The following is an 11,704-nucleotide window of genomic DNA, read 5'->3' as shown; positions in this document are numbered from 1 at the left end:
TATATAACTAACCTGCATTCCATCCTTCCCCTTCCCCCAGATGGAATTGACCAATGACCTCAAAGTGTTGCTGCCCGTAATGACCGCTGTGATGGTGGCCAAGTGGGTCGGAGACTTCTTCACACATGCGTTCTTTCATGCCTTGCTCGAGCTTAAGTGTATCCCATTCCTTAACCAGCAGCCCAATGTACGCATTGACAAAAGGAAGTAAGTCTTGTCCACTGGAGAAAGTAGGCCCTATCCCTGTAGAAAGTAGGTCATATCCTGATGGATAATGAGGTAAAGTGGAATGTTGCTAGAAGCGCATTAATTAAGCATTGCAAATTACAGAAATGCGCTATATAAATTGCATGTATTATTTGTTTTTTAAATTTGTATTTCCATGCATTATTAAAGTAAGTCACATCCTGATAGATAATGAGGGATGTTCCAAGAAGTGTAGGTTGTACCCACCTCTTAAAATAGATCATGTTCACAAAAGAACAGAGAGCTTTCCCATAAAGGAAGGAGATTGTATTCATTAAGAAAGTAAACTTCATTCTCAAGAAATGAGAGGGCATATCCTTAAAGAAAGTAAGTATGTCTCAAAGTTTGTCATATTTGCAAAGAAAGTAGGTCACCTTCACAGCTCAAAGTTCTTCTTACCTCTACTAGATAAAGTTCATCACACATAGCAGACCAAGTAATTCACATCTAAGAAAGGAAATACAGTCAAACCTGCACTAATGGCCACCTGTCCAAAACAATCGCCAGATCCTGTCTTCCACCATTCAGAATGCACAAGACAGGATCAGGCTGTGTCTCTAGTAGTGTGCTCACTCTGAACAATAATAGGCAGGAGAATACATTTTGAATACCGGTACTGACATACAGCCAAATCTTTCTCGTTTCAGTGTCAAGCTTGAGCTGTTTTCTGCCGGGGACATTATGGCTTTCCCTGTGGTCACCTTTGACCTGGTGGAGCAAGTGTCCACTCTGGCACAGACTTTGCTGGACACAGAGCATAATGGGTTCCCTGTTCTTGCCACCACAAAAGAAGGGAAGAAAGTTTTTCACGGGCTCATCACAAGGTATGGTCTGGAGGCACCACTTCCTGATCTGTTCAGTTAGGCTAGAATAGTCAGCATTTACCTCTAGTGTCTACTTACTTTTACTTTTTACTTTTTCATCCTTTGTTGCTGTTAAGCTTCGAGGGGAGATGCAGTTTCTATGGTAGGCCAGCTCCGCAGCTCTTTCAGTTGTGATGTTATTCCTGAGATAATTGTAGATAATTGTAAACGTTTTACGCCCCTTCAGCACCACTTAGAATGTTTGGGAGGCAGGTTACTTAAACCCTGCCTTTCAGGGCCGAACCGGGATGAGTAAGGTACAATTTTTCAGCATCTTCACTCAGGAATCAAACTCTTATCTTCTGCATTCATCAATAAATAGCATAACCCCTACACCTCCTTGCGTTACATCAGTACATGACATGAAGCAATACTGGCTTCTGTTGTGTAGCAGTTAGGCACTTCATTATCAGTAGCAGCAGACCCGAGTTTGATTCCCATGTGGGGCAAATTTCTGTCAAGTTTCTTGGTCTTCCAGCTGGGATAGTGTATCCCTCTCAGCCCGAGCTAGCCCTATACAGGCAGGTTTGAAAGCCGCTTCCTAAATAATGTAAATTGTTTTGATTGGGGGATGGAGTATGATTACATGAATAAATAGGTGGGTGGTTGGCGGGTGCTCTGGTGTGGTTTGCTTCTTCTTTCCTACCAAACGTCTATCGTTTTTATTTCCCCTCCTTTTTTGTGTTTGTTACTCTCTTGAAACACCTCTAATCTTCTACATTTATATGACCTTGTGTTGCAAGTTGCGTAAAACACTTACTTAAACAAAAACTGAATAAATATCCCCTCTTGGCTTCACCTAAAGTATTAATGAAATGCTACTCCTGTATTTGTCACCTCTATTCATTTCCTCTTCTTTACAGGTCAGAGTTACTGGTGATATTAAACAATCCTGATGTGTTCCAACGAGAGAGAACAGAGCCTGTGGAGGAGCCTGACCTAGATATTGTTCCAATCGGCTACGACACAGTGAGTGCAATATGTATACCACGTAGTGGAGCCAGGCACTTGTTAGTTTTTGGGCATGTGGAGTTATGGGTATAACCTTAAGGCTTGTTAAGTACAATCTGTTTTGAATAGAAGTCAAGATATTTACTATTGAAAGAGATAGGAGTCGCCTGGTGTCAGAAGTAAATTTAGTGAGAAAATAGCCGACAAGTTTGACGACTTTCAAAGCTAATTTACACTTTTTTTTGTGTGTGCCTTTGATCAACGTTTTTCTGTAAAATCCACATGTGTTTTTAAATGGACGTAGAAGATATTGAGCCAAAAAAAATTATAGATAAAAATTGCCCAACAAGCGGGAAAAATACTGGTTACTTCAATTTTATTATTTTGACAAGCCCATGATTTCACCGTGATGACTCACAAATGAAATAGTGCTAAATGGTTCAGTGATGCAGTGAGAACATTATAAAACAATCAACGCATTATGGCAAGTGAGTACATCATTGTACAGTCATTGCATTATGACACAGTGTGTACCCTCCGGACACTGGTAAAGACGGTACATTATGGTATATATGGTCGCTGTTAAGGACAAGCGGGCTAACCCAGATGTCGGGGATTTCCAGAAACCTGGACCTACACCAAAAATGGGCATTGCCCTACCTATAGGAGAAGTTTGGTTTCATTGGTGTGTATATTTGTTTGGTTATAGAGAAAACTCTCCTTTTCTTTTAAAGAAACTGAACAAGGGGCAAAAACTTTACCTTTGATTTTCTCAAAACAGCATTTTTCAGGATAGCCCCCTTGTGCTTAAAAGCGACCATATAATATGTTTATGGCAGTGAGTGCAGTATAGTATTTTGATACCATGAATATTGGATAGCCTACTCAATAAAAATTTTCTCACCACTTGGGAATTGAACTGGGCTCTCTTGCATACAACAGCAAAGAGCCTAACAGCTACACCACAGATCATGCCTGTCTGTGTACGGTACGTTATGATATACTGGATTCATTGTGATGCAGTGAGTACTTTATGAACATCAATCACTACGCAATGAATTACAGTAGTTAATGTGGGTGTTTGGGGAGTGCTCTGGTGTGGTTTGCTTCTTCTTCTTTCCTATGAAACATCTATCGTCCTTATCTCCCCTTCTTCTTTTTTATGTTTGATACAGTGGAACTCGAATTCAACGAGGTCGCCGGGCCTGACCTAAAATCTTGTTGAATCCGAGTGTTCGTTATAGCAAACAGGAGATTTTGTGTAGACAATTACAGGCACTGAGCAAGTAATGTGTAAAGAGAAGTCAAAGCAATGCCTAAAATGCCTGCTTATTATGAGCTGTGTAAAAAAAAAGAGATTCATTTGAATGCACACGCCTGTGTCATCTCGATTGTTTACCAAAAAGTTGTGCATCTCTGTAGAACCTAGCATACAGCCACTTTTGATTCCATAGACCAGCGCACAATTCCTTACGGAGATCTACGTCAAGACTAGCTTATCATTGTAATAATGATCAGTTGCCGAGGGGGAAAAAAGACAGACGCGTTTTGTATCTGCGACGTTCAACGCCCGGACCGCTAGTGCCCCCCCCCCCCTTCCCCGACACGTACACACAGTCACACATGTGCCGGCCGCCCATCCGACCCCGACACATGCTAGAGTAGGCGCGTGCTAACAACGCATGTGTTGGTTTGTAAAAAAAAGGCTGCCGATTGGTCGCATGCAATCGGCTAAGTGAATAATGGTTTACGATGCAGGTGCACTGGATGGTTTCCGGGAATAGATAAAGTTTGTTCTGGCAGAAAGATGAGCGAAGCCACGTCTGCGGGGGCTGTTCACCCTGGAAGCGACCTCGTTGAATCCGAGCTGGCTGATTTAAGAACTCGTTGAATCCGGGTTATTTTTATTGATTTTAAAGAAGAAGAAAAAGGGGGAATCTATCTCATCTTGTTGAATCTGAGTTCTCGTTGAATCCAAGCTCGTTGAATCCGAGTTCCACTGTACACCATACCACATTCATGTACCGGTAACAGTCTTACAGATACAGTCGGGCACGGATAACTCAAACACGATAGTGGTTGATTGACAGATATGTTTGACACAGCCATAATTCGGGTTAAATGATATACTTATAAGGAAAATTAAAGAGATATCAGTTGGGGAAGTGACAAATTGTATGAGCTATCTGTGATAGCAAGTTTCTGTGTTCATATTATCTGTACCTGACTGTATGTCTTTTTTTTTGCCCCCACATATTGTCCTACGGCACCTGTCACTTTTTCATTTCAGTCCCAATTTTTCATTGCAATGTCCAGCAAATAGCCCCATATAACATCTAGAGAAATATGCCACGACCCCCTATTTTTTTAAATCATCCCAGCTGCTGAGAGGTGTGAAGAAAGATGAAGGCACTATCCGCAAGTTCCTGTCAGAGTTTGTGGATGCAAAGTCAAAGGTCAAGGATCGTTACATTGACCTGGTGAGATGTGGTGGAGTTCTGGCTCCTTTTAGTTTTTAAGTTGTTGAGTCTCTGTTTGTCTGCCCATATTTGTACGTTTGTCTTTGTGCAAGTATGTATGTATGTTAAGTGTATGAATGAGCATGTAGTATGTGGGTGTGTGGGCGAGAGGTATAGGGCATGTGTGTATAATGGGGGGATGGAGATTAGCATATATGCAGGTTTGTGCGTACATGTAAGCAAAGCCCATTTTATGATACTGAAGTCCTTGTGTCAATCTCTCAATAAGACCTTTTCTTCATACAACCCTCAGGTGAATCTTTTGTTTGTCCACTTTCATGGTATGATCCATATGTCAGTCTTTCAACTTACATTTTTCAGTATACTGTCCTCAAGTAGTTGAAGGGAGTCAGTAGTTGGGCCTTTTTTTCTTTCCTTTTGTAAATTCTGTGTGTACAGCTTACTTTTTCCTTACTCTAAATGACCGTTATTGTCTTGGTGTGGGTGGTTGTCGGGTGCTCTGGTGTGGTTTGCTCCTTCTTTCCTATAAAAAATCTATCATCTCTATCTCTCCTCCTTCTTTTTTGTGTTTGTTACTCTCTTGTAACACCACTAATCTTCAGCACTATTATGACCTTATTGTGTTACAAGTGCCGTAAAACACTTACTAAAACTGGCATACTGTCCTGAAGTAGTTGAAGGTAGTTACTGGTTGGTTCGTCTTTTCTTTCCTTCGGTAAATTCTGTGTGTATAGTTTACTTTTTCCTTACACTGAAAGACCATTATTGTCTTGATGTGCTCCTTCTTACTCAAAGCAATCATTATGCCAGTCTTTCGACTAACCCATGATTTTTCAGTCCTCACATTGGTTCATCACCCCCCCCCCCCCCCCCTTCCTCCTCCCACCCTCCTCAGAGTCCGTATGTGAACCAGTCCGCCATGAGTGTCCCCAGCAAGTTCTCCCTACACCGAGCCTACACCCTGCTCAGTGCCCTGGGACTGAGGCACTTGACCGTAGTGGACAAGGGAAATGAGGTCAGACTGTTTGTCTTGTCTGTGTGTGGATTTTGTAATGTCGTCGCCTCAGAACTATTTTATGCTTTGAGAACTAAAGTCATTTAAGTACACTTTAGACGATATAGTTCTAGGCGACGGTGTGTCTGTCATTGATGAATGGTTTGTGATTTTATTTGACCTTCTAGATGGAGCAAACAAGGATAGTTTGTCTGTCCATACTGTGATGTGTGTCTTTCCTTTATGATGACCGTTTGTAAGTTTAGCCATTTTTACATTGGTAAGTGTAAGTATGTGAAATCTTTAAGTTTGACACTTTATTCGTATGTTTGATCACATGTGTTTGAGTTTTGTGGGTTGTAAGTTTGTAAATTTATGAGTTTGTGGGATCATAAATTTGAAGAACTTTTGAGATTGTAAATGTATGAGTTTGTGAGTGTCCAAGTTTGTAAGTTTGTGAAATAGAAAGTTTATGTGATAATTGGTTGGTGAGTTTGTTTGGTTGTACATTTGACAGTTTGTGAGGTCAATAGTTTGTGAATTTGTAACATTTTAAATTTGTGGGTTTGTGAGATTATCATTTTGTGGGTTTGTGAGATTATCAGTTTGTGAATTTGTTTCAGTAATATTGTAAATTTATGAGTTCCCTAGTTTCTAGATTTGTGAGTTTCTTAATTTATTGATTTATAATCTTATATGTGGATGGGATTTAATTTTTGTAAGTTTATGACTTGCTAATTTTTGTCTGTTTGCTCTGTATTATACTTTTACAGTAAGTTTGTGAGGTTTTATATTCTTTAGTTTGTGAATTTATGAGTGTTAATGAGTTTATGAGATCTTAACTTTTGAAGTTAAGAGTGTTACTGTCTTTGAAAAGTGTATGCGATGTGCAACAGAGTGTGTGATTATGGGTGTGTATGTCGGTGAATATGTCTGTCTGTGGGTACATACAGCATCTTTGAGAGTGTTTGTTTTTGAGTGTGCGTGCCTGTTACTGTGTGTGCGGATCATTTTCTGTACCCTGTGTCTGTGTGTCAGTGTCTGTCAGTGAGTTGACCGCAGCCATTTGAACCCCCGGGCGCAGTGCTACTGACTGAAGTGTCTTTAGGCCATTCCCAAAGGATGGGATGTTAACCTGTTCTTATGTAGGTACAGTAGAATTGTAAATGGGCTGATTCATCTATGTCATACTCATAACTGTGCCTGAACTGCAACAGGGAACTGCTGCTTTTTCTTTCCTAATCCTTACTATCATAATTTTTCCTCTACTTCTTTTGTATGTTTGTCGCACTTTTGTGACCCGCTGTTTCCGGGGTGCCTTGATAGTCGAAGCAGACTTTGTGCTGTTGAAGCTAGAGAGGTGAGCAAAGTAAGCCTGATTCCCTGTAAAGACTTCTCTGTTGACATCCACCCCTTGGTGCTCATATGACCTTATGCAATTGCGAGCGCCATAAAACCTCTACTAAAACAAACAAACAAACAAGAGGTTAGCAGAGTAAGCCTGATTCCCTGTAAAGACTTCTCTGTTGACATCCACCCCTTGGCGCTCATATGACCTTATGCAGTTGTGAGCGCCGTAAAACCTCTACTAAACTAAACCAGCAGCCGTTGTGTCTCCCCAGGTGGTGGGAATCATCACCCGCAAGGACCTGATGGGTTTCAACATGGTGGACGTGCTGGGCACCATCATGCAGAACAGACCCGACTTCCAGGATCAGGATGGACAGAACGGAGGAAAGAATGGAGGAAGAGATGAAGAAACATATCTAGACAAGAGAGACGACGGGAGTGGTGGGGCAACTGCAGATGTTGGACAGTCGAGACAGAATGGACCGAATCTGCCGGCAGGCGCAACGGTTGAGCTGGGTAATGTGCCCTCGGATGTTATGTGTTGATAAGTTGTGTGCCCTTGGATGTAACATATTGAAGAATAGTGTGGCCTTCGATGGTTTGTGTTGATAAGTAGTGTGCTATTGGATGTTTCATGTTAATGGGTTGTGCATCTTTGAATGAAAGGTCTTGATGAGTTGTTTGTCTTTGGATGACATAAGTTGATGAGGAGTGAGCTCTTTAATGACACAGATTGGTCAGTAGTGTTCCCTTGGATGTTACATGTCAATGGGTGGTGTGTCTTTGGATGAAAGATGTTGATATAAGTATAGGTAGTGTGCTCTTCAGTTACACAGGTTAATGACTGTTGATGAGTAGTGTGTCTTTGAATAAAATATTTTGATGATTAGTGTGCTCTTGAGTGACACTGGTTGATGGAATAGTGTGCCCTTGGATGTAATATTTTGGTCAGTAGTGTGCTTGTGGATGTAGTGTGTTTAGGAGTAATATGCCTTTGGATGAATTGTGGTGATGAGCAGCAAGCTATCGGATATATACAACATGTTGATGGATAGTGCACCAGTGGATGTAACATGCTGTGAGTTGTTTGTCCTTGGATATAATGTGTTGAAAAATAGTGTGGGATCTGGGTCAACACTTTGCCCCCACAGGACGCCGATCGGAGACAGTAATAGCCAAATCCTTTTCCCCACGGGACGCCGATCAACGCAGGTGTGATATAGCATGTACCGCACCCGTATCCAAGGTTGATGGGTAATGTGCTCTTAGATGTGAGATGTAGATGAGTAGTGTGTCTCTGAATGTAACATGTTGATAAGTTGTGTGCGCATATTTGAGTGTAACATGTTGGTGAGTTGTCTATTATAATACTCCTTTGAATTTGTGCCAGTTTGAACACATGGTCAGTTATTGGGTAAAAGAAATCTTTATTATACATGTGAAAATATACAACTATATTTAAGTAGAGTATATTTATGAAATTATACAAGTTTGTGTTGCCAAAGGGTATATGCGATTAGTGTATGTGTTTTATATAACAGGGCATGCACAAAAATGTACTCTTATATTATATATGTATACTGTGATGCTCAATAGTACTTAACCTTATTTCAAAATATGAGGCACAATGGTATTCAAGTTTTAACCTTATAAAAGTTTGTTGAAAGTCTACAGTGTTCTATGAAACAAAGTGTAGGCTTCATGATGGTATACAATTTGGAATACCAAGGTGCATGTAGAACTGTACATTTTTTTTATAACTAGGTGTTCATGACAGCATAAAACGTTTTTTTATGAAGAAGTGCTTATGAATTTTTCGTGATGACGGGGTGTGCTTCAAAGTACAGTTTAGCACGGATAAGTCGAATACAGAAGACTCGAAATCACGCTTCCGTCGAACTGTGCCTGCGGTCTCGTTTTTTTTGTTGTTTTTTTTCTTTATCTTTGTAAGATATCCCTTGAACTATGGATCCCTTGAACTTCCGAAGCCGGTCCTGACTAATTCGAGCTATCCATGTTATAATGTTTACTGTTTTGAATTAAAACGGAGTAGACTTGACCAGCTTATGAACTGGGTTTATTTATCAATACAAAGAATATAAAAAATACACCTTCTTTTCATAGGCTATTTTTAATTTTAAGGTATATCTTTTGTATCATAATGGAAGAACATGAAAATGTTTACAATGTATTTCACATGCTCATGTGGTCAATTTTTATGTTAATGCTGTTTTACTTTCACTGAAGTCTTCCTCTTCTTCTTTGGAACTCCTTTGCCTGTGGTTATGTATATTTCTACCACATCCGGGGTTTTTTTTTCCATCAGGCGGCTTCATACAGCGTTGCATTCAGCTACATTCCCTACTCTAGTAGTAGTAGTAGTGTCCCTTGGGGAACTTATCTCATTGCATTCCCAACCTAAGGTGAAAAGTGGTCAAATTCTTTTCCTGAATATTTGACCCGAGGCCTTTCCCGCAAAGCGAAACTCAAATACTTTTCCTGAAAATATGAGTCCAGTTCTTTTCCTCTCGAACAGATATATCTACTACTACTTCAGAGAACAAAATTCAAGTACTTTGACAGGGACTATACCTTGAGTACTTTTTTAGGGGACTGTTGCTGAGACTAGATGTCAAATATTTTTTTGTGGAGAATACTCAAGTACTTCTACTGGAGAAGAACTCTGTTCGTTGTGCAGCCTGGAACTAAATTTTACTCCTCTAGAAATAAGTCAACAAAGTAACTAACTGCAATGATATTTTATTTTTAAGGTAAATGTTACGCCCCTGTTGACACAGTTTAGTTCATTTTGGCTTCTGATCCTGCCTGTCGGGGCCGACCCGGACTGAGAGGAATACAACATACCAGCTGAAAGTAGACCGAGATTGCTTGATAAAAATTTCTCCCTACTCGGGAATCGAACTCAGGTCTCCTGCATGGGACAGCAAACTGCCTTACCAGTACTGCTCAAAAGATGTTGTAAGGATATTGTGCCCAGAAATATTTCTTAAGTTTTCCTTGTTACAGCTGATTCGATTTACTCCAGCACCATAGCCAAAAGATATTTCAAATGTAAAAATATCTTCAGAAGGTGCTATCAGCAGATGGATATAAAAATATAATCACCAGATGATATTTGCTGAAAATTATCATTGTTAGGTGATAGAACTGTACTTGCGAGAGAGTGTTGTTATTTTTTTTTTTTATATTGCTTTTCGATGGAGTACACAAAAATATGGATGATTGAATTGTTTGAAAAATAACACTGATGATAACATGGTGAAAATGTTATCACTAGATGAATGTGATGTTGTTGTTTTGTTATCCCTTTTTCCCAATATAAAAATTTCAAAAACTATATCTCTGGATGAAATTAGTTTGAAAATATTGTCTTCATCAAATAAAAAACCTACTATCAATGCACGAAATAATTTTTCAAAGTTGTGTTAAGGAATAATGTGGAAGTAAAACTATTTTCTGAATTAATTTATCAAAATATTTTATCTTGATGAGATATAAAAAAATACTCTCACTGAATAAAATCGTTGCAAAACAACTCCAGACTGAAAACTGTCTCTGGCTGCTAATTAGTAAAATGATCTAGTCTTACTAAATTGTTTAATAATGATGTGCAATATAACTTTGCCTTCTTCATGATTACTTATATTCTTCTTACCTCAATTATTGTTTCATGACATTCCATGTTCTAATGATTCCATTGATCCATTAATGAGTATGTTTATTGAAAACTGGAAAAATAAGTAACTCCATTTGATCTACATTTTCCTGGAAAGTACTGTCATCAGAGTTACTCATTTTTCTTGTGACTGGGATGATATGTGTGTATTAAATATTTATTAGTGTTAACACATGGTCAGTTTTGGGGATTGTGAAGTTATTTGAATAATCTTAAAGCTTGTTCATTTGTCTTGCTTTTTATGAAAAAATACCATCTACATGTATCTTGAATAGAAGTCAAGATTATTTTAATGATTGGAGAAGACGGGGGTCTACCTGGTGTCAGAGGTAAAATTTGCTAGAAAATGGCAGCCAAACTTTGATGACTTTCAGAGCTGAGTGCCCTTGGAAACTGCAAATTTACATTTAAATGCCTTTGGTCAACAAATGTCTGTGAAATCCACACAAAAATATGTTTTTAATTAGACGTAAAAGGTGTTGGGCCAAAAATAATTAAATGCTGATAAAAATTGCCCTTGGCCGACCACCTGAAAAATGGAGATTTCTTCGATTCCATTATTTTGACATACGCCTGATTTCACCTCAATGCCACTCATGTGTGTGTGTTAAATGTGTGGTTCAACATAAACTTCAATAAAGATTTAAATTTTATAAAGTACTTGCCTTGTTCCAGAGTGATTATGTTGGACTGCTGCTAGTTTGTAATATGTACCCCGAAATTTCGTCATCTGACTCTAGGGGGTCCACTGACTTTGGGCTCACTTTTTTAGTTTTAAAGATAGGTCAAAATCCTTTCATAGATCCCCAGTTTATATAGGTTTGTACTTGTGTGCCAAATTTCAGGCTTATAATTCACTATTTACTATGAAATTCTTCTGCACTAAGAAACTGGTTTGAAAATCCAAGATGGCCGCCACAGAGACCCATTTTTTTGAAAAATTCAACAAATTCACCCTTAGTACATCCTATTTACCTATGAACTTCTTGCACAATTACTTGAAATTGAATAAAAGTCATTCGTTTAGAAAAATTTTCCGGGAGTGTACGTCTCCCCTTAAAGATGTGCCTGTGTCCTGGCGATTCGTTCTTTACACCCTACAGTAAATTGAAATCATGCTCAG

At 39.2% G+C, this 11,704-nt stretch overlaps 1 protein-coding gene across 1 annotated transcript in view; it reads left to right on the top strand.

Moving 5' to 3' along the window:
• The window catches only part of LOC101864059 (chloride channel protein C), a 31,916-nt gene extending 20,675 nt beyond the window's left edge, over positions 1–11,241 (top strand). The window contains exons 14-19 of the mRNA XM_013081564.2: positions 41–207; positions 894–1,070; positions 1,973–2,078; positions 4,442–4,540; positions 5,436–5,555; positions 7,157–11,241. Coding sequence (XP_012937018.2) covers positions 41–207; positions 894–1,070; positions 1,973–2,078; positions 4,442–4,540; positions 5,436–5,555; positions 7,157–7,429 — 942 coding nt within the window. The 3' untranslated portion in view covers positions 7,430–11,241. The remainder of the gene's footprint in view (positions 1–40; positions 208–893; positions 1,071–1,972; positions 2,079–4,441; positions 4,541–5,435; positions 5,556–7,156) is intronic.
• Positions 11,242–11,704: the final 463 nt, after the last annotated feature.

Source organism: Aplysia californica, unplaced genomic scaffold (assembly GCF_000002075.1).
Source record: "Aplysia californica isolate F4 #8 unplaced genomic scaffold, AplCal3.0 scaffold00136, whole genome shotgun sequence".
Lineage (NCBI taxonomy): Eukaryota > Metazoa > Mollusca > Gastropoda > Aplysiida > Aplysiidae > Aplysia > Aplysia californica.
This window is presented reverse-complemented; position numbering and strand designations above follow the sequence as displayed.